The sequence below is a fragment of the Scomber scombrus genome, chromosome 3, assembly GCF_963691925.1.
Source record: "Scomber scombrus chromosome 3, fScoSco1.1, whole genome shotgun sequence".
Lineage (NCBI taxonomy): Eukaryota > Metazoa > Chordata > Actinopteri > Scombriformes > Scombridae > Scomber > Scomber scombrus.
This window is the reverse complement of record NC_084972.1, coordinates 22,231,384-22,255,064: the sequence shown is the minus strand read 5'-3', so window position 1 is coordinate 22,255,064 and position 23,681 is coordinate 22,231,384. Positions and strand designations below refer to the sequence as shown.

At 37.7% G+C, this 23,681-nt stretch overlaps 1 protein-coding gene across 1 annotated transcript in view; it reads right to left on the bottom strand.

Annotated features, from left to right (window-relative positions):
- The window catches only part of col2a1b (collagen, type II, alpha 1b), a 49,285-nt gene that overhangs the window by 3,120 nt on the left and 22,484 nt on the right, over window positions 1–23,681 (bottom strand). The window contains exons 21-51 of the mRNA XM_062415619.1: window positions 23,403–23,501; window positions 23,135–23,188; window positions 22,651–22,758; window positions 22,308–22,361; window positions 19,819–19,917; window positions 19,092–19,145; window positions 17,846–17,944; window positions 17,481–17,534; window positions 16,926–16,979; window positions 16,442–16,495; window positions 16,029–16,082; window positions 15,370–15,414; window positions 15,181–15,279; window positions 13,614–13,721; window positions 13,464–13,517; window positions 13,230–13,283; window positions 12,937–12,990; window positions 12,494–12,547; window positions 10,678–10,785; window positions 10,162–10,215; window positions 9,944–9,997; window positions 8,236–8,397; window positions 4,630–4,737; window positions 3,781–3,888; window positions 3,462–3,515; window positions 3,155–3,262; window positions 2,080–2,133; window positions 1,749–1,856; window positions 1,509–1,562; window positions 1,251–1,358; window positions 159–447 (exon numbers count right to left, since the gene is read on the bottom strand). Of these exons, the coding sequence (XP_062271603.1) occupies window positions 159–447; window positions 1,251–1,358; window positions 1,509–1,562; window positions 1,749–1,856; window positions 2,080–2,133; window positions 3,155–3,262; window positions 3,462–3,515; window positions 3,781–3,888; window positions 4,630–4,737; window positions 8,236–8,397; window positions 9,944–9,997; window positions 10,162–10,215; window positions 10,678–10,785; window positions 12,494–12,547; window positions 12,937–12,990; window positions 13,230–13,283; window positions 13,464–13,517; window positions 13,614–13,721; window positions 15,181–15,279; window positions 15,370–15,414; window positions 16,029–16,082; window positions 16,442–16,495; window positions 16,926–16,979; window positions 17,481–17,534; window positions 17,846–17,944; window positions 19,092–19,145; window positions 19,819–19,917; window positions 22,308–22,361; window positions 22,651–22,758; window positions 23,135–23,188; window positions 23,403–23,501 (2,620 nt within the window). The remainder of the gene's footprint in view (window positions 1–158; window positions 448–1,250; window positions 1,359–1,508; window positions 1,563–1,748; window positions 1,857–2,079; window positions 2,134–3,154; window positions 3,263–3,461; window positions 3,516–3,780; window positions 3,889–4,629; window positions 4,738–8,235; window positions 8,398–9,943; window positions 9,998–10,161; window positions 10,216–10,677; window positions 10,786–12,493; window positions 12,548–12,936; window positions 12,991–13,229; window positions 13,284–13,463; window positions 13,518–13,613; window positions 13,722–15,180; window positions 15,280–15,369; window positions 15,415–16,028; window positions 16,083–16,441; window positions 16,496–16,925; window positions 16,980–17,480; window positions 17,535–17,845; window positions 17,945–19,091; window positions 19,146–19,818; window positions 19,918–22,307; window positions 22,362–22,650; window positions 22,759–23,134; window positions 23,189–23,402; window positions 23,502–23,681) is intronic.

The following is a 23,681-nucleotide window of genomic DNA, read 5'->3' as shown; positions in this document are numbered from 1 at the left end:
GCTGATAAACTCATGATACACTGTGCAAGAGTCAGACTCAGAGTCAGACACACCTAATCCAAATCTTAACTTTAGCTGCCAATATGAAATGTCACATAGCTTCTGTCTTCTTCTTCATCTCATCCCTATTTTAACCAATTCCCCTTGGTGTCACTCACCGCTCTTCCAGTCAGGATGGCAGAGCTTCAGGTCTCTGCAGGTGCGAGCGGGGTTCTTCCTGGATCCCTCGGGGCTGCGGATGTTCTCAATCTGGTTGTTGAGGGATTTGAGCGTGGCGTCTACCTCAACATCATGCTGGCGGAGGTTTCCAGAGGCCTGGTCGGCTCTCATGTACCTGAGAGGATCAGGGGACTTCTCAGTCTGACCCAGGCCAGCGAAGGCAGACATGTCAATGCCAGGGCCAGGGGGACCAGGAGGACCAGGGGGTCCGGCGTTTCCAGGAGGACCCTGAGAGGCAAAGGAGAATAGGGAGAAAGAAGGGTTATATTTAGCTCTACACACCTTTGTCTTGTCATCAGTCCACATATAATCTCATCTCTTGCAGACAAATGTTTATGATTGTCTTCCTTCTCCAGTCAGACCAGACAATTCCCTGCTCATCTCCCGTAATGGGTTCAGAAAATGCGGCCATCTGTTCTGCAATCTGTTCTCTCGTCTCATTTCCGTTTTCCTGTCTAAGACTTCACTCTACTTTCAACAATTCACACTTCACAAACAAGCTCAGGTGATGCCAACAAGAGCTCTGGCTGCATCTTTTCTGGCTGCTTTTAAATTCAATTTTAAAAGAAGTTTTTCTTTCTTTCATGTTTTTTAGTTTCCATTTAAATGTCACTTAACTAATTGCTTTATTTGCTTTAGAACTTCATCATTTATTGGTGGAGAAAGTCTTTTAGAGATCCCTTTTAAATGTCCACTCTAGTATTGAATCATATGTTACAAAAGCTTTAGAATTAACGCTAAATTATCACCTCAGCACTGTTGTCAAAGTTTTATGTTATAGCATAACATGTCAATATACAGCAACCATGATATTATTACAACTCATGAGGTCTGAGAAACTGACTCTAAAGATTAGAGCAGTCTTGTAAGCCTGTAGCAATATGGCATCATGTAACATTAAAACAATTCAGAAATTATTATTATTTTGATGGCCTAACTGTGAAAGAGTTTCTAATATAACACATTTTCATGTTATATCTTTCAGAAGAAGATCAATTTGACAGACAAAGAAGGTTCTAGTAGGTACTCACAGCAGGACCAGTCTCTCCACCGCGACCACGAGGTCCAGGGGGTCCAATGGGTCCTGGCAGACCGTTTGAACCGTCCTTTCCAGCAGGGCCAACAGGTCCAGGTGGTCCCTATATACACAGATGGTGGGATGCGTTTGATGTTAAGCTCTAAAGACACTGCATGGGAATAAACTCATTTCATTCATTTTAGAGTTAATGATATTCCAGTTTTCTCATTTTGTAATTACAAATAAGTATCTTGGTAATGTTTGAACTCACTCTTTGTCCAGAAGGTCCAGCAGGTCCAGTAGCACCCTGGTCTCCAGATTGACCCTAAAACAGATCACTATATTTATGCATACTCTTAAACTAATTAAAGCAATGAAATAAAATACTATCAGTTATGAAAAGAATAAATAAAGGAATATGCTGTAACCGTAGCAGGGATCATATTAACTCATTAGACCACTGTACAAAGGTCTGGATGCAAATAGATTCACATTCAGTCTGGATGCTTACCGGAGGTCCGGGCAGACCCTGCAGACCAGTGAAGCCTCTGTGTCCCTTCTGTCCTCTCTCACCAGACTCTCCAGCTTCACCCTTGTCCCCGCGAGGTCCTTGGGGTCCCTGAGAACAAGTAGACAACATTCTAATTATAAAAAAACTCACAGTATTTTCACTTATCTTTTATGTTTTTATGTTGTATTTGTAGCCATAATGTAATTCAGAACTTCACACTTGTTTTGTGACTGCCAAGACATCATTTTACCTTTGCAATAGGTACACTATTTGTGTCTTCATTTTGTTAGTACATGGCATGTATATGTGTTCAGAAATAAACTGTACATACAGGCATTCCTCTGGCTCCAGCAGGTCCTGGGGGTCCAGAAGGTCCTTGTGCACCCTGAAAAAGGAGAACAAAAGAAGGAAGTGTTGTTACAATGAAAACACAGTGCCATTTGAACTGACAGATACTATTGATGGTTATGGTATCTTTTTATTATTTGTTAAAATGTAGAGTAAATGTTATATTTCAGTGTTGGTTGTTATCATCTTCCTACTTTTATCTTTGCTTTAGATATTGTTCAACAACAGATCTGTTCCCATATTGACCTGTATTTAGGTCATTAGTTCATCTGAAGACAAGAGTGCAATTTTCCAAACACTCTGGTATAAAATATGTCCTCTGGAATAAGATATTTTATAGTTTCACATTTTAGGAGCAGATAGAGTAAGAATGAAAAACTGAAAAATGAAACTCTACTGAAATGCAATGAATAAATAGCATGTAAATGAGAAAAGTGGGCACAGAGTTGATCTTTTTCACTTTAAGAACAGGTCATTCAGACAGGGATGATGAAACACTTGAAACATCATCCTCTGTACTCAAGAGCTATCAGACAATATGCTAATTTCCAGCAGGTGAAACATTAACCTTTTATAAACCTCTTTACTTAACAGTAGAGCCTGACTGATAGTGGACTGTAGTGATAGTGGGCCGGTGTCAATACTGATATAAAGGAGTAAAAAAATGATGATATCGTTATGTCAGCCAATAATCTTACATATACAGAATATAAACATAATCTCACATTTTTGCAATGATCCCTCAAATGTGATTATCAAATAAAATGGAGGCATGATATTTTACAGTTTAACTATATACTAACTAACTATAAACTTTATTGTACAAAATGACATCAGTGAACTGAAACAGTAAACTTCACTGGGAATTCATTTATAATTTACTATAAATAAAAAAAGACAGGAAGAAAAAAAAAATCTGTGATACTGATATACTTTAGGCCATCAGGCTTTACTTAACAGTACTCAACAAACATCACTACTTAGCTTTAGGTTTTCTAGAAACACCAAATTGTATAAGGAAAACATTATGTTTTTTTGACAGTTCCACTTGTACTCACAGACTCTCCTCTGTCTCCCTGTTTGCCGGTGGGGCCAACTGGACCAGAAGCACCATGGGCGCCTGGAGCACCAGGAGCACCAACAGGACCAGTGTTACCACGATCACCCTGCAGCACAGAGAGCACAAGCAGTCATGACAGGGAAGCTATGAACACAGGAACATTGACTGAACTAGTAAAATGTACACATATTGTGTAAAATGTAATTATCTGCTAGGTGCAAACATATATGACTGCACATATTTAATTAAAATGCAACATCATAAAAATCCCTGTTTTTGTTGTAGCATGATTATGTTGTTCTCACCTTGATTCCAGTAGCACCATCTCTACCAGGAGGTCCATCAGATCCGGGGTTGCCCTGCCAGACAGAAATATTTGAAGTGTTAATAGCATCCATCATCAAGACAGATGTCCTATTGAATACTAATCAGCTTTATAATAAAACAAAAACAAAATGCATTAATAATTATGTGTAAATACAATACAAATGTATAAATTATGAAAATAGCAGTGCCTGGCCTCCAGACCATAAATCTGTCATTTCAATAATTGGATATAAACAGGACTAAATAAAAGGTGGCAGATGTGCACAAAAATATGCTGTGTGTTGGGCATTTTCTGACCTCTCTGCCAGGCTCTCCTGCTGGTCCAGTGAGTCCAGGTGGTCCAACAGGTCCAGGGGGTCCGCGGTCTCCGGGGCCACCAGAAGCTCCTTGCTTTCCGGGCTCACCCTGAGAGGAAAGGACTCATTACTACAAAAGTGATATCATGAATTACCTTGACATACAACTCATCATGTGATTCACTCTCTTGTGCGATTAGTCACACCTCTATAATTATATATTACGGTTTTACTATTATATCACAGTGAATCGTTGTTTTTGGAAACATCCCAGTGAACACAAGAAGACTGTGAGTACAAACTATTGCTAGGCAGTCAGGCTGATAATAACCTCTAAATTTGTATACAGAAAAGTTGTCAAATGGAAATGAGGACTTTATCTGATTATCATTTATTGAACAAGCTTCTTTGGTAGCATTCTGTCAAATCAGCAGTGAAACGTTTTTAATCTTGCCCTCAAGACCTGCTAACAGAACTGTATTAACAACAGAACAACATAGAAATCTGATGATGGTGGACATCTATTTCAGAGGTTTTCCCCACGATGACAACCATGAATTTAATTCTAAAACTAAAATTTTAAAAGCTCAGCTGCAAAATTAAAGTCTAAAAACAAACACTTTGTAATTGAATTTGACCACATACTCTAGGTACTGGATCAATCAGAAAATGTCCAGATATATAGCAGCATTAAATGCAACCACCTTTGACTATTTTCTGACATTTCTTAAATTAAATAATTAATAAAAAAAACCACAACAACAAATTCATCAATGGTGAAAATAATTGTTAGTTGCAGCCCTAATTTGTACATAAAAGTATTTGATTTGGTCAAGATTTAGATACTTACAGAAGGTCCAGGCAGACCAGGGAAACCTCTCTCACCACGCTGTCCAGGTAGACCCACAATACCACGTGTGCCACCCAAACCCTGAGGACCTGAAGGACCTAGGGGACCCTGAGAGGAGAAAAAAAAGAGGCTGAAAACAAAAATAATGTGTGCTAAATATACCAATTATCAAGATTTGGTAGTACTTCATAATTGTGTTTTTAAATTGTTTTAATTAATGAAATAATCTATTGCTTGTAGACACAATATATGACAAAAGTAACTCACATAGCCTGCATTACCAGAACCAAAAATATGAAACCAAATAGTGAATTAAAGTTAAATAAATGAATAAATCTGAAGAATTAAAGTGTTTTTTGGAACCTGAAAAATGCAGATTTTTATCTTGTGATAATTTGGGAAACATGCCTGTCAAGTAACCAATAATACCACAACATGTTGTTTTGAGACTTTGGTTTTTGTACAATAAATTAGATACAGAATGTTAATTAATGAGCTTTAAAAGTGCTATTAGGTATTTGGACAGAGCGAGGCTGTTTTCCCTTGTTTCCAGTCTTTATGATAAGCTAAGCTAATCAGCTACTAGGTCCAATTTACTGTAGAGACTTGAGAGAAATATTATCTTCTCGTTTAACTTTTAGCAGGAAAGGAAATACATGTATTTAAACCATTCCTTTAAACAGTACTTATATAGTACATCAGCACAGTCAATAATACAAAAAGGAAACCACTTTTTTGGTCAGAAGTGTTATTGTTTGCTTAATACATGCTTAATACAACATAATATAGAGCTAGCCATCTTTATAGTTGTGTTTCAGTAGGTTTATTTTGTGTTTTGTTCTTTATTTTGTGCTATTCTGTTTCAGTCATTCTCTTTCTTTACTTTCACAAAGACTTCTGATTTATATCGTTTGTCATTTAGCTCCACCTGGGATTTTACAGCTCCAAATTGCAGCAACACAGATGAAAATCGATCTCTCCATCACCTCCCTCTGGTTTACTTCATCTACACCTCCACAGCCCACTCTGCCACAAGGTGAAAGCTCCCTTAACCCATGCTCACAATAAATGCCTGACTCTAAATGATACCTGAGACACACAGTTGAGCTGACACAGACTTTGATGTGTTGATGCATGGTTCAAGATTTCATATATGTAATCTATGGGTGAGAAAGGGTTCACCTCAACATTGCAGCTACTTTCATAATTGAGTATGCAATTGTCAGTGATATGTCATTATCTTGACAGGGCTTATCATGATCTGATAGTTGATTAACAGCCAATATACCAGTAATTATAAACTACAGGCCCTACAACCCTCCCTCCTACAGATCTGCCAATCACAAAGTTCTAACTCATATTCAATGTCAGTCCAACTTAGCACCTTTCTCTCCACCTCTGAGCATCAACTTCAGCTTCTTTAATGTACAGTCATTTGGAAACAAACTTTTACTTGCAATTACTTTACTACTTCCTATAATGTTGACTTTTTTATGGTTACTGAGTCGTGGTTGGCAATAGATGACACTGCCACTGGTTGAAACGTCACCTCCTGGCTACTTTTATTTAAACACGCCTAGAGCCTAACCCCAGATTCTTCCTCAACATTGGAAGTCATAAAGTCCTCACCCTGTTATTATATAACCATCCATTGACAAATGTGAACAGTTTCCATCTTTTTTTTTCTTACAAAATCAAAAACATCAGGAATAATATTTAATTTGTTGCCCTGTCACTGAACCCTCTCCAACTGTACTTTAACTTAATTTGATAAACTAACTATTTAAAATGTAACTGAGGCCACAGCCAAAATGAAGAACTCCACCTGCTGTCTTGATTTCTGTGTTGAAATTGGGAATCATCAATCAGCTTCAGTACAGCTAAAATACGGAGTTCCACAGGGATCCATTATTGGGCCCTAACTATTTTCCATTTACACGCTACCACTTGGTCATATTATTAAAAAACACAATATCAGTTACAATTTCTATGCCGATCATATACACTTATATCTCTCCATGTGACACTAATGAGACCTGTCAGTTAAACAACCGCCACATGTGCACTGCAAATATCAATATCTGGATGGTGTCAAACTGATATTATTATTGAGACTATTATCATAGGTCCACACTCATCGTAGGACTAGATTCCCTCCCATCTTGGTTCCCTCTCAAACATTATCCAACCCTTGTCGAAACCTCTCTGTTATCTTTGATAACAACTTTGACTAACATATTAATTATGTTGTCCAATCATGTTGTCCAACTACTAAACTAAGGACATTTTCAAAATTCCGGTTATTTTTTATCTGCAAAGAACTAAGAAACATTAATTCAGGCATTCATTTCATCCCCGTTAGATTACTGAAATGCACTCTTATCATATCTCACACAACAAAATCTCAATTAACTTCAGCTGATTCAAAATGCCTTAGCCAGGACCAGGTCCAACAGAAGAGAACACATCACATCGGTTATAAAATCCCTTCTTTGCAGTCCATATTACAGTGGATTTTTAAATGATGATGACTTGATAGCTCATAGATGGTTATATATAATAATATATAGCTGACCCCCTATGTGCATGAATGCAACCTGAGATCTTCTAGTAGGTCACACCTGGCCATTCCTCGGTCAAACCTTAAAACTAAAGGTGGGTCTTTAGCCTTTTCTGTTTTCCACTCAGCTGTGGAATGACCTGATGAAAGAGATCAAGGAAGCTAACACACTGTCTTCTTTTAAGTCTCTTTTTAAAACTCACTCTTTAAGACATATCTTTTAATTAGTTTTATTCATTTTTACTGTTTGTTTTATTATCTATCATTGAACATTTGTCTTTTTAAATTGTATGTAACATGTTTTGAAAAGCGCTATATAAAGGTATTTTTACTATTATCATTATTATTCTTTGTTTATGACGGGTGTGTGTATAGTGCTGAGTGCAGGCTAGATAAAAGCTTGGGGTCCTGTCATCAGTCTGTCACTGGGCTTGTGCTGCCCTGTGCTGTCATATGTCTGGGTCTGCTATTACGGTCAGTGATGGATACTGACAGCTCTGTGTATTAATGGAGTGTGTGCTGTCCATTACTGATGAAATTGGCTCTTTGGGCTGACAGAGCTACGTAAAAGTCGTCAGAAACGTAGAAAACTAACACATTTAATCATTTTCTTCTCTCTATAATGAACACCTGTGTTCACCTTGACGGTGTTCAAGGAGATATGTGCAGTCTGAAGAGAAAAAGATGAAGAAAGAAGAAGAAGGAGATGAAGAAGTACTTTATTGATCCTTGAGGGGAAATTGATCTTGTGCATTTGACCCATCCTATATACACACACTAGGAGCAGTGGGCAGCCGCAGGGGGGCCAAATCCAGCTCTTTTGACAATGGTTTGGTCAAGGGCAATGACTGGAGTATTAACCGTTATTTATATATATATATAGAAATAGAGAAGAAAGAAAGAGAGTGGCTGAGTATGTGTGTGTGTGGATGCTCGTGACTGGCCTGGTATTTCAGAACCACAAGGTTAAGAGGTCACAGATCTTGTAGAAACCCAGCAGTGTCTTGAGTATATGAAGGGATATGATAAAAGGATGACAAACTCACAGGGGGACCATCCTCTCCAGCATCTCCCTTCTCTCCTGAAGGCCCAGCGGGACCACGAAGCCCAGCGTCACCCTGTCTGCCTGGGGGTCCACCGTCTCCTCTCACACCCTTAGGTCCATCTTTACCAGGAGGGCCGGAAGGACCAGCAGGTCCAGGATTACCCTAGGACACACAAAGACGATTGCATTGCATACATTAAATGAAATCACATTCATAGAATAACATTACACCACATCTAATTTCTGCCATATACAAGAACCCATATTTAAATATATTCACACATCATGATAGCATTCACTGGGTTTACTGAAACAACATTTTTATTTTGTTGATTATTTTGAGAATGTGCATGTTATATAATAATTGTCAGCAACACATATCTCATACTTACACTCTTACAGTATCAGACTTTTTCTGACAATATGAATGTCCTCTTAGCAAGTCTGTAAAAATATTCTAAACAAACTACAAGAACTCCTACTGTGTCAGACATAGACTACTGCTTTGGGAGTGTGTAGGTGCTGCAACAGAAACAGCAAGTGTTTTACAGGTGCAAATTAAAAAGGCCTCAGGTTACATTTAGAAAAAACATTCTTGTATCCATTCTGCTGCACCTGCTACTTACTTGTAACATACTGTAAAAACCGATGTATAAGACGCACCTTTAACGCAATATTTTTTCATTGAAAAGTGGGGTGCGTCTTATACACTGGTGTGTCCTATACAGCAGTAAAATGCAGAGAGAGGTTGGATCTGAATGTGATTATAGGTATTTAAAAGGCCGTCCAAACTAAGAACGATAACTACAAGCACGTGCTGCGCGCTCCAGTTGTTTCGGCAGCTAATGAAAATAGATATTGATGAGGAATGAAGTTCATGCTGTATGTTGTACAGGAAAATGATTGTATGTTGATCAGAAGTATTTCGGGACACTGGTTGCTGTGACGTTTCAGTATTTACAGACCAAACTGATGTTGAAGCGCAATGTGCAAAAGTTCGACTTGGGTGCAGTAGTTGATTTGCACACAGGGACAGCTCTGATGAAGAGTGTTGGGACTCGAGTAAGCATGCGAACACTGTAATAAATATGTAAAGTTGCTGTGTTCTTATAAAAGGTTTAATTGAAACTCATAGCCTGACCTGAACCTGGTCTGACTTAATAAACCGGCCCAGTTCATTTAGCAAATCATTATCAGACCATTAACCATTAACCTGACACACTGTTTCAGGGGTAATATGTGTGTTTTGATTGTGTTTCAAATAAAAGTAAATTGAGAAAGTTTTGGAGTATAAACATATGTGTTTATAAATGAATAACTAGTGCATTCAAATAAAGTCTTTAATAGAAAAGTGTTTTTCCAAGCATGACACCCCCCAAAATAGGCTGCGACTTATACACCGGTGCGACTTATACACTGTTTTTTACAGTAAATGAATTTTCGTCCTCCATCCATCTACCCAATCACATAATCAGTGACTTAGACAATAAATCTAACTGGAGCTTCATGTTTCATCTTTCTAATATTACCTGAAATTATTTAGCAGTTAATGTAACCATAGAGTAGATTCCAAGCATACCTGAACATGAAAATAACTATATCAATATTATACATCTGTTTTTTGTTAATAACACTACATGTTTGTTTTACATATGCATAAGAACTCAGTGTGATGAATGAAGGTTGAGATATAAGGGGAATTAACTTACATTGGGACCAGGGGGTCCGACGCGGCCAGCAGCTCCAGGGAAACCAGTGGCACCCTGAGAGAGAGTGGGTAGATTAAGTTAGACAATGCAAAAAATGGTCAACAAAATGTGGTTTTCTACATGTGCTACTGTACTGTAAAGAGTAAAATAACAAAATATTTTAAATGAATTGAGAGACACTTTGCAAAGGAAAAATATGTTTTCAAAAGGTCACTTACAGGAGGTCCCTGAGCACCACGAGCACCTTTAGGTCCAGAAACACCTGTAGGACCCTGCAACAGAAAACATAATGTACCTCACTGTCTGATAGCTGTGATATATTATACGGAAAATAATATAACCTTATTTAAAACACTGAGTTGCTTTGAAAAGATGATCAAATCTGTTAGCTTCAGTGAGGGGTTATCTGCCTCAGTCAGTGTTAATTCTGCCTGGTTGGGCAATCAGTGATAAGGAGCGCTTTCACTTGACTGACCTGATGTTAATCCTACAACAAACATTTAACAAGGCAGAATTTAGTGCTGATTTGTGCATTTAGACATTTTGTGTCTCATAAGAACTGCTGAGTGTCAGTGTCAGTGTCTGTCATACTGTTATGTAATGTTCAGAACTTTAATAGGCTGCAAACATCCACGGTTTTGGCATAAACCGTCATTTTTTAGGTTTTACACAAAGCTAGAGAAAATAACAGTTTGATTCAGCAGCAGACTAAAAGAGTCTAGAGAGACACTCACGGCAGGTCCAGGGGCACCAGATGGTCCTTGGGGTCCAGGGGCACCAGCGTCACCCTTCTGTCCAGATTCTCCCTGCTCTCCCTTGGCTCCAGGCTGACCATCAGAACCCTGGTGGGAAAAAAAACAGAAAAAATTATGAAATATGTCGGCCATAAACAACAAACAAATTAAGTTTAGCGAAAGTGAAATAAGGGAGATATTTTCTCAGTTTTGATTTATCCTTCTATAAGTGAAATTCTGCAATTTCTTCACTTTTTTAATCCTCTTTGTCATTTCTACTTTCCCATTCTGTCAAAGTTCCCACATTCACAACTCTTAAGTCATTTTGTCTCGTTAATCTGCCCTCAAACAGACTCAGCCTTTACTTGGTCTGGTTTGACCATTAACTTATGGGGGCTAATGTGAGCAAAATCAAATGAAGATAAATGACATTGCTGAGTCAGTGCACTAACTTTGTGACTCTTCTTTATAAGTGATACTGTTGTGCTATATGTTAGCATTTAGCATTATCATGTCACTTCTTGCCAGAGTGGCTGCTGTTCACCAAAAGTGTGACTGAAGATTTGCTTAATAGTAGTAGCAAGTGGTATTTGCTCTAGATGGAATTTACATAAACACTTTCCTCTTTCCTTTCCCCTCTCTTCCTTAACTGGGATTGTTATTGCTTCAGTAACAATTAAACGTTTGGAGGTTTGAACTTGGATTTCAATATATCAAATAAGAGCTCCTAATGTTTTATGTAGCCTCTATTCTTAGTATCTGTGGTGATAAGCTGTGATGTTACAGTCTGTGAACTGTGAAGCAAAACATATTTCGACACCCTGTAGTGTTATTCATTCTGATATAAATTCAATAATTAATCACAGTGCAACCTTGAAAAAAACTCATTAAACTGTAGTCACAAAAAAAACTGATGAAAATCAATTTGGAAGGATGGCGCTTATTGAACACATTTATTTATTTGTTGTCCGCCTGGAGCCTCTGGGAGGAAATAGATGAATAAGTAATAAGAAGACTTCCTTCTGTCTGCACACTAATCTCTCCCCACAGAAACATAGGTCAAGATAAAAAAAGTCTCACTCAGGCCTAAAATAGAGGTATAGGCAATTAGATATCCAAGTGTTTGCAGATAGTAGTTACAGAAAAGGGGTCTGACATGGGAAAAGTTGTATCAGGTTGACGTCTGTCATCTCATAGCTTGTCTTTTTTTGATAAAGAGGAATATGTCTGTTAAAGCTGAAGTCTCATTTTCTGGGTAGCTAAACACGCGGTGAGGTTTTTTTCTATTTCATCTTGAAAATAAAGAAGGCACAAAGCTGTTTAACTGGCAATTCTATTATCAAAGTGTTGCAGTTGGTTATACTGGTATATTGTATACCTATCTGTGCTATAATCCAATAAACAAATTTTTCTTACATTGTCAGAATTAGAGGAGTAACTAATTGCTGTGTTTATCATTTCACTAATCAGCTTTGTATTGCTACTATAAAGTTTAGATTTAGTGTTTCAATGTACAATGAACATTATATTCCATTTGAATTTGATTAACATTAAACATACATATCTCCTTTAAATAATCCATTAAAACTTCACTTACAGTAGAAAACCCACAAAGAGAACTAAAGTATAACTTGATATTTAAATAAATATTTCAATATATACAGTATGTATCAGTCACTATATCAATATATAAATGTCAGGACATTCTATTGTCCTGTTCAATATTCTATGTTCAATATTCTATTGCCTTGGAGTCATGTTATTCAGACTTCTGCAGAGATAAGAACTGGTCAATGTTGTTTTTTTTTTTACTTACAGGTGGTCCAGCAAATCCAGCAGGTCCAGGTGGTCCAGTCTCACCCCTGTCACCCTGAAAGAGGAAGGAACAGAGGCAAGAATGAATTCTGGTGATAGTTTTAGGTTTGTTTACTGATTAAAAGTAAAAGCAGTGGGTAATCTGTTGAAAAACGAAGAGCTCCTGAATTCTAGCAACAGCATAGCATAACTTCTATTTTAAAACTATCATCTCCAAATCTTACAAAACAACAGTCTCTTAAGCAAAGACTGCTACTGAATAGAGTTGAATTATTGGATATCTTAAGGAATCCTCTCTCAAATTAACACGTTGCAGTACAAGTATTAAATCACTTTTTGCACTACAAGGTGTTGTATGTGCATTAAATAATCTGAACTTTTTTACACAGATAATGGCATCACATTTTCAGGGTGAATCAATCTTGGTTAAACAGTGACACTTACAGGAGCACCACGGGTACCAGGAGCACCAGAAGGACCAGCAGGTCCAGATTCACCCTATAAGAAAAGACAGCAGCTGCAATTAGCAACGCACACCAAGCTATCACTTCAGATTCACAGAGTTAATGACATTATTAACAGGTTCCAAACATGAAATGCAAGGCCAAAGCAAGACATTCAAACACAGGATCATGATAACTTCTACTTAAGATGTTAAATAAAAATACCAACAAAAAACATTTCTGTGACAATGTGCCAATAGTTAAAAGATTTGTAAAAAATGATATAATGCTCACCTTCTCACCATTGGGACCACCAGGGCCAGGAGGACCGATGGGACCAGTGAGACCCTGTAACACAAAATGACTTTTAAGACTAAAAACGATGAACACTCACTTTAATAAGAACAAAATGATCTGATTTGTTTGAGGTTTAAAGGTTTGAACATTTGTGATGCACTGAATTTGCATGACACTGACAGCACTGACAATCAACTGTCATGAAAAATAAAATGGAAGACAATCACTCACTCTGGCACCATCTTTGCCGGAAGCACCTTCAGGTCCTTTCTCTCCAATGTCACCCTATGGGGATTGACAAGAGTTTAAGCATACAACTTGATATGTAGTACATAAAATTCTACATATTAAATGTATTCAGTCATTAACACTGTGGCTTACTCTGTCTCCTTTGGGTCCAGGAATGCCAGCACCTCCTCTCTCTCCAGGCATACCCTGCAGGCCGGGGGGTCCCTGAGCTCCTGCAGAACCAGAAGGTCCAATGGCTCCCTGTTATGGAGCAGAAGTAAATGTAGAGAGGTTAGCGCAATGACAGCAGTGGATTGAGATACAGACAGAAAACCTACTTCAGGTAACTGCATATTGAATAAAAGTATGTAATCACCTGTTACAGATGTGAGAGGGTGCCATATGTTTACTGGTGCAGTTGAGGTTTTAGGCCACAGCAAAGTAGTTCTTTTGTTGCCACATTTGAGATTGCTTTTGCTAAGACTTTGGGTTTATTTAGATATAAATCAGAAACACAAAATGGTGCTGCATCTACTGATTCAACAACAGAGACTTAAACACATCTTGTCTGTGCATGCCCTGTTCAAGGTTATCACATGATTGAAAAAACTGGAAGAACAGTGTGAAAAAAGGCTCAGTTACAACATTGTGGATCACCTGAACAGGTTATTCACTTTCTGGATTAAAATACTTTTACCAACTTTCCTGAAAAAAATTTAATTTACAAAAGTGTAAAAACTAAAAATGAGAAAACAGTCAACTAATTAGTCTATCAGTGTTAGACAGAAAAATTATCTCAAATTACACATGTTCCTTTTTGATGGTTGGTCTACCTTAGATTCTTTAAAGTTTTATCATAACACAATCTCAGTTCCAAATATCAAAGCAGAGAAAATGGAAGCAAATTCAGATTAAGATTTTCTCAAAGTGACTCCACCAGGCCCACTCCTAGTTAAAAGATGACAGGCTTATCAGCAGTGCTTTCTGCTACAGCCTCAGACTGGAGGCCAGACACACAAACACCAACTCTCCAGTCATTAAGCTGCAACCACAGGGCTCAGACAGCCTTGTAGCTGCTTGTGAATATATTAAAATTGTATTTTTACTTAAGGGGGCAAAGGTACAATTTGTTTCTTGCAGCAAAACATTCTGCATCTTTCTCAGAATCATGCTTCACCCTCCACAACTGTCTCCTCATCCATCCTCCATCCCCATCACACTCAGTCAGGTCTATAATCCTCATCCTCTCTATCCGCTCCTGTCTGACCTCAGGGGAGGAAAACCTATGAACTGGGATTAAAATCCGTCCAGATAACAAACCAAGAGTGGGAAATGCAGCCGCTTTGAGCTCTTCCTCAACTCACAATACAGTTGTAAAAGGGAGCAAAGGTGATATTTCTTATAGCAAATGTCAGATATTTAGCAAGTGTAGGTATTATTTAGGCTGTCATTTACTAATTTAATTGATAAGATTAGATGTGTCAAGATCTCAGAAACCCTGAATCTACACAGTCTCTCTCACTCACAAACACTTAAGATAATCATTGCCCAGTTAAATGCTCAAGAATTGCTGTGTTGGTGCTGCTGTATGCCATAAGAATATATTAAGAAACTGGTGGTATAGCCAGAGAAGCATAACTGCCAGTGGCATAAATATACCTCCAGGAGTAATGTTTAAAATGTGAGTCTTTATGGTTTTAAGATCAAAAACTGGACTCACCTTGGGTCCATCTGTTCCAGGAGTTCCAGGCAGACCTCGTGGTCCCTGAAGACCCTGAGGACCTGCAGCTCCTCTCTCTCCTGGGAAACCACGCTCTCCCTGCACAGTGACACAGCAACAATCAGCTTCATGTCTGACAATCAGTCATTTAAAGATGTAGTGATGTTTAAAAATAGGCTATCAGCTTACCCTGGGTCCAGTAGCACCAGCACCTCCAGCCTCCCCAGGAACACCCTGGAAGTAGAAAAAGAAGGAGGAGTTAGGAGAAAAGATATGCAGAATCTGCATTTGATTAATCAAGTCTGCTTTTTTGTAAAAGAAGAACTCTGTAATCATACTACCACTATAAATAGATTAGTTACACTTAATTGGGTTACAGTAGTGACCCAGCTAACTAATACAAAAAATAGGGAGAGCCAGATATTTATAGGATGGCTGTTTCAATATATTTGGAGAACATGGATTCTGCATTTTTCCATCCACATGATCTGGATGGCAGGATGAATGAGAAAATAAGTAGCAGCAATGCAATAGTAAGGTGGTTATGAAGGAACAACCTGGGTAGTGTCAGAGTTCCTTATTTCATTTATTTTAGGATGCAGGTCTGAATTTAAATGTACTGTATCAGTGAAATAGTGGAGCAGAACATGAACACTGTCAGGGTAGGGAATAAAGTAGCTGGAGGGTCAGTTGCTGTAATCTGAATAATAATAATGTTCTTCTAATAACATAGGCCAACAACCTTTTGGACTAAACATTTCCTCCTCAAGCATATATCAGCACAATACTAGAATTTCCTCCAAGTGAGTTAAACTTTATAAGCCTTGTTTCGTCAAACGTGCACCCACCTGGTCTCCGGGCTTGCCTCCCTCACCAGGTGGGCCAGGTGGTCCAGGCAGACCCTGTGTGTAGGAAATACAGAAAACATAATTGAATCAGAAATGAATGAAAACAACACAAATTCATGTACAACAATAAATCAACACAAGCTACTTATTTATGTGGTAATAAAGAGGGTAAGGGTAATCCTTAAAAACATGTAGCTGTAACATTCAGCTGAATTTTAAATCAGGTCAGTATGTCAGGGATTTATTTGCAAAACTGAGTGCAATACCAGGGAGACACTGAGTGGTTTTTGTGTGAGGTGACATTGAAAAAATCTGCTATACAATTACTGCTACACAGAAAGCATTAGAGTTACAGTTTTATATTCATGAATAAACTTTAACATGTAAATGAAGGTTGAAGCAGACAGACTCACCTGGAAGCCTGAGGGACCAGGCTGTCCTTGCTCTCCTCTCTCTCCAGCAGGGCCCTAAACAAATAATCCATAATAACAATTAACTTCTGTCATAAACTAAATGTCAGGAATTTCAAATATGACTTTGATGTTGATGATGGAGGGAAAATATTACCATAATATGCCATTCATGAATATCTCATATCTGTAAACATTTCATGTAATTGATCTTTTACATTTAATAGTGTTAATATGGGTTACACAGGTTAAATAAATACGCTGAAACACAATCTTCAAAACAAGCTGAAAGTCTTTGAGTCAGTGATGCCATCTCACAATGTCTAGACATTTGTGTCAAGGACTATTTTTTTCAGTCAGAGCTATCGTCAAGGAAGTCTGTGAAATGGAGATACTGAAGTCTTCTTAGTGCAGACTGAGAAAAGGGAAAGATAATATCAGTGTTAAAGCTATATGGAGTGGGATGGGGGTAGATAGATATACGTACAGCAGGGCCGGGGGGTCCAGCAGAGCCAGTTTCTCCATCTTTGCCAGGCAAACCCTGAGGAGAGGAAGGAAAAGAAGGAAGTAGGGGGGGACAAATAGATGAATATCAAGAGTTAAGCCAAAGGTGATGCTATTAACTAGATAGACATCTAATACTGTAGCTACAATTGAGCTTATCAACATGCTTCTCATGTGGAAGCTGAACTACAGAAATAACAGTAGATCGGTGGTGAGTCACAGTAGACATACTCTATACCCTGCATAACCGAAAAAGTCCATTTAATCTTAATTTAATCTGTTTAATAAATAAAACACTTCATTAATAATCATGAATATCCAGAGTCTGAAAACAGTCTGCTCTACTTTAACATGTCTGCAATTATCTGGTTTCTAAAGAGAATTTTCTTTTTATTGTATATTCCAGAGCAGCTGTTTCATTTATGCTACTGATTAATTCATGCTATAGACATGTTTGTGTTTTGGAATTACAGGAGCTGTAAAATACATTTGGATGTTATCAGTGGGCTACTGGAAGCAGAAGAGGTGAATAACTTACTCTCAGACCAGGAGCTCCAGACAGACCTTTCTCACCAGACTTGCCAGGCTCACCCTAATCACAACAGAAACAAAAAGCAGCAGTTAGTCACAGGACCTCTGCTGATTTGCTTAGCACCTATTTAGAGAACAGAGAGGGTACACGTGATGGTGAAAATCAAATGGCATAAACTTGTTTAGCAGTATTCCAGGTTTGGCTGAATAGGTAATCCAAGGACGTTAGATTAGAAACGACAAACAAGACAGGAAAACAATTTCTATTGGCCCAAAAACAGGTTAACAAGTTTTTACTATAATGGTAATACCTTTAGCTTTCTTACTCATTCATATTTTTGTATTCATTATTTGTTTGGCATAATTTCTTACAGTTGCTCCCTTGGGTCCAGGGAATCCCATGACACCAGGCTGTCCACGGGCTCCCTGTGGGCCAGGGGGTCCTGGGCGACCATCCTCGCCAGAGGATCCCTAATTGAGGAGAGTCTATTTTGTTAAAGAGCACTCAAAATACACAATCTTAGCAAATAAATAACAGAATATATTCAATCATTCATAACATCTTTAAGGAGTCAAAAGTAGTTGTCAAAAGATGGATCTGAAGGAGACGGATAAACTGTTACTAAGACTGGAGATGACAACGGAAAATGCTTAATGATACTTTGCATCTGACTGGAGATGTGGAATACAGAGTAATTGCCTTGATTTTTATAAGGTTAGGAGGTAGAGTAGGAACTAGCAGGTATAGCCTGAAGGTATACAACTGCTACTTAATTAGGTGAAAATTTTACTTCCTCCCTTGCTCCAAAATAAATGAAAAAATAAATAAACAAACCCCAGAGGGAAAAACAGGAAAGAACTTAGATTGATTTGGGTTGACTTGCGGACTTGGATTGAATAGCTTAATTGCTCAATCATAGTCAGTCTGTCCATATGCCAGTCCTTCAGTCAGTCAAAAAAAAAGAAACAACTGCTTAATCACTGTCAGTAAACCACAGTGATTTAATGAAATACAGCCCCACAGCAGCACACTTGTTGTATGTTAGAAAATGCAAAACATAATGTTGTTTTAAAGTTCTCTTTTTCATATGAAAGTGTTTAAAATACACATGTTGCTGTTCTTTTTGATAGTGTATTACAGATTAGTTAAATGGCCAACTTGGAGACCATGTGAAAGAGATGCCAAGAAATTACTTGAATTTTTCAGTAAAGAGTTTTGGTGTTTGGTATGTATATATATATATATATATATATATATATATATATATATATATATATATATATATCATGTTTTTCACAGAGTTCAAGTGTTGAAGCAAGCAATGTCAGACTTTATCAACCTGCAGTTGAGCTCATTTGAGACACTAACACCACTGGGGATAGGGCTGGTACAGCGGATACAGCCAGATAAATCAATATAATTTGCAATTCAGTTTGATGAACCACTTACGAATTATTATGTGTTGATAGCACTATTGCTAAAATTACAAGTCTCTCGCTGGTTCTGTAAAACGAAATATCCCTAATGTTGCATGAGGATACATGATGTGTGATTATGTCTAATAGTTTACAATCCCACAACAACCACATTATAACTGTTACAAACGAATGCACTCACAGAAGGTCCAACTTTGCCTTGAGGACCAGCATCACCAGGACGTCCGGTAAGACCCTGTCAGAGAACAGAAACACAGCCGAAATCCAGATAAGTCAGACATCAGACATCTCCATACAGTCACATTCTGAACAAAGGTGAGAACATATGGCATTGTAGTACTGAATTTACACCTCTGATTGGGCCTGTGTGGAGCAAGCAACAGCTCCAACACCTACTGATAGAAATGACTAAGAAATGAAATATGAACGAGAGAGATTATTTAAGGTGACGGATGTTACTGGGATTGGTTTACGTCCCCCCATAGTGTCTATTCAGTAATATCAAGAATCACTTGTGTTGCTCTTGGGAAATTAAATCTCTCCAGGAGCAAGCTAAACACATATGAGGAAAAAAAAACCCAATTATTGTAACAAAACAGTTATATGTTGTCAGTTGAGAAATGTACCATAAAAACAAATTAGCGCCCAAATGGCTAGATAATAATTGATGAACTTCACCATAAAGTTTCTATCTTAAAGTATAGTGTGAATTATTGATGACATCTGACATCGTTTCTTACCTGTTTAGCAAGTTAGGATAACCGGTAACGAAACTAAATTGCTTATTTTAAATGTAATAATACACAGGTATCAATCTGACAATCAATTCATTTTTCCTTATTTGTACATGTCTTCCGGCACATTTCTGTGGTAAAACAGATGAAACATGTCCCTAGTAAAGATCTTACTCTGGCACCAGGCAGACCAGGTTCTCCAGGACGGCCAGGGTCACCGTTAGCACCCTTAGGACCACTGGCACCAGAGGGTCCACGCTCACCAGGGGCTCCCTGTGTTAGGAGAGAGAGATTAAAAAAGAGGGGGTTGGTCACTCAGTCAAATTAGTAAGGAGGCGACACTTCAATTTCAAACCCCAGAGGAAATGAGTTTTCCTTTTAATAGTCTGAAGAAGTTTCATTGACCCGCTGGAGATGAAAAGATTAAATTCTGGAAGATTCATTTTTGGTATAAATGAAATTGTGTGGGGGAAGATAATATAAAATGAGAATTTGGCGATATGGGACATGTAGGTCACTGGTGCATCATGGGCTTCAGGGCTATGCTGCCATCTTATGGTGACATGGTGGAGTTACATGTATCACTGCTGCCTGCACAGTGAGCTTTCTGTTAAGTGAACAAACAGGAGCGCAGAAGAATTTTAGTCTTTGCTTTACACTGAAAAAAAGGATCTATTATAGACTTCATTATTCATCAGTAAAGCTGCTAATATGGTTTATTTGTGAACCTAGAAGTGGTACTTCCCTTATTACACATCTCATCGAGCACATAATTTAAAAACTGCATATCATTTTGTGCAATTTAGCTCGATTTGAGAATTATTACGAGTTAATGAGGTGAGAAGTTATCTTCCAGAGATGTCATCTGGGACCAGAGAGGCAATAAAATGCTCGGTGAAATCTTTTACTAAAATTATGTTATGTAATGTTTAATCCATGTATTTTGTATTTATCTCAACCACAGCAATGTTAATGCAATAAGGTTAATGCACCAACCAAGAGCAGCACTCCTAATTTTGTCGTTGTTACAATACAATTATACAATTACCTTCTATTCTATTCTATAAATAAGACGAATGACAAAAGTTATTTCAAAATCCTCAGTTCTTGATAGTTCATTCCCAAGTATTACATATATATCCAAATTAGTTATGTGCTTTTAAGAAATATCTGTGTAAGAGAAGTTATAGCTATAAAGAAAAATCTGCAACGTCTATTTTTGTCTTCATTTCTTGCAGAGAAACCTCAACAATACATCAGTGACACATACTGGTAAAAGCAATGTTATGAGGATTTTTTTTTCTTTTAATTGTTCATGAAAATTTACAGTTTTGTAGAGCTCATTCTTTTTAAATCATAGAATACATTAAATTATATAGCAATATCTGGCAAAAATAAAAAGTTATACATTTATCTGTCTTTGAGAAATGTCTTGATATCTTGTATACACAGTTTTATGAGGTTTTCTCAAATTGCCATGACATCAGGAACTCCATCTCTGTATTCACACATGTTTAATCCAAACACACTATTAAATATGTCTGCTTCTCTTCTACAAAGTATGATATTGTCTATTTTTTTTTTATATACTACTACTATACTATTTTTATATATATACTTTTATACTATCTCACTGCCAGATTACAGTTAAACTGAAAGCTTCAAGGATGGCAGTACAATACAAGTCATTTTTGTCCAAAGCAAGACTGAAAGACCTGAACAAAATTATAATACATCAGCTTATGACCAGTATAATCAGGGTGCAATCTTTATTAGATAAAACAGAATTTGCATTAAAATTAATAATCCATCTGAAAAAAGAGCACCCTGCTCCAGTTTGTAATAATCCAGAAGAGATGACGGACAAAATGTTGTCTCTAAATTATATAAAATCAACAACCTAAATGTTCAGAGTTGGTCAGACAATGACGAAACTAGATGAATCAAAGTTTCAACATGAGCTTGGAGTAGTGGACTTAAAAATGGAAATCTCTTTTGGGGCATTTTTTCTCATTCTGTATTAAACTGGTGGGTTGGTGGTGACATGCATCCCTTGAGCCTTTAAGTTGTGTGAAGGCTGATTAATTTTCTGGAAGAATCTATAAAAGCCTGTGTGAAATCTCAGGAGGGCTGACTCTCAAAACCCCCCAAAAAGTCATTTCATTTCTGAAATTCTGCAAAAACCTACAATCTACAAAGACAGAGTTGTAAGTTCTGACTGTATAGCACCAGAAATGTAACAGCATTATTTTATTTAAGGTTGGATTTGAAGGTTATGGTGTCACATTGAATGAAATTTAATTGCAATCCATGGCAATATGATTTTTACCCAATATGAGTCCTTCAATATGTGACGACATTATGATAAGGTGATTCAGAAATGTAATTTTGTCACTGCAACAGTCAAAGACAAATAGTAAGCCAACAAGAATATTGGACCGAATGCAATATGCAGCAGATGGAATACATTAATTGCCAGTTTTGCAGGTTTACACCCGTGACTACAGACACTTCTGCTGCATGTGTTTCCTTATCTCTTCCTGCCTCTGCCATACTGTATCTGTATGTTATTAATGCAGCCCTGTTCATTTTCTCTTTCAGAGCAGATTTTCTATTTCCACAAACCTCTTCTAAGAAATGAGTGTAACTGTGACAACACTCACCTTGGGACCAGCAAGACCATCTTGTCCAGGGAAACCACGGTTACCTGGGGATCCCTACACAGAAAACACCAAACCAGAGTCAGAGTCATGGTTACAACAATGATATTTTAGTCACTGAATCTCATAGTGCACCTTGAAGAGGTAACATGCAAAACAAGGAATAATTTTGTTCCATTAAAACTCAATTTACTTATACTTATTTGCACTACAAATTGTATTACTAAACCACATGTTTTATTTTCACCAATATAATCTTAGGCAGCAGTGCTATAATAGACTGTCACCAAACATAATATATTAAGCTCTAAAATAACCTGATTTAGACAAATTTGATGGCACTTACTCTCTCTCCGGGAGGTCCAAGTGGTCCAGCAGCACCGGGCTCACCCCTGGGTCCTCTCTTGCCTTCTTCTCCTTGTGGGCCTGTTGCTCCCTGAAGACCAGCTGGTCCCTGGAAAACACATCCACATCAGACTATGTTCCATATAGGACAATAGAAAGACTTCAAGGACTTTTAAGAAATGAAAAATTCTTTATTGGAGATGAAAAAGTGAATATGAGAAAACTTATATCAGCAAGAGTAAAATATGCTAATTATTTTTAGCTGATATGTTCTGCAGTTCTCAGACTACACGAGAAACCTCCAAAAGCATGAGGTCATTTGTTATTTAAAGTATTTAAAATCTGCTGATTTCAAATGCACTTGATCTTAATGTGATTGTTATTGATATTCATTGTATGGCTAAATAGTATGTCTAGATTTAATGGAATATTGTGAAAAATCAGGAAATACAAGGAAAAGTAAAACAAGACAAAACAAAACTCACAATTTCTCCTTTGGGTCCAGCCTCTCCCTTGAACCCTGGAATACCTGGGTCTCCCTAAACAGCAACGGATAAATAGACAGACAGACAGACAGACAAAGAGAGAGAGAAAGCAGCAGGTTGTGATTATTATTTTTTTAGTGCCATGTTATTATTTGGAGCATGAAATGAGCAGCTGATATCAATTGTGAACTGGGAATAAACCTAGACCCAACACAACTCCAATGAAAGGAGCTATCTCTGTATCATGAATTATTCAGTGAGTACATACAGATGTTCCTTTTGGCCCGAGAGGTCCAGTTGCTCCCTGAGGCCCAGGAGGCCCACGAGGTCCGGGGAAACCAGGCGCACCAGCGATACCAGGAGCACCCTGGAGAGAGAGACAGACAGACACAATGTTTTGTTCTGTTCAGTCAGAGTGTAGTTTGTACATTAATGCTCTGTAGATGTGTGAGGAAAACATTTTGTACCCTTCTACTTAAAATAGCTAAAGACAAAAATACACATCAAGGGGGTGGCAGTTCAAAAACAGACAAATTAGGATGTTATA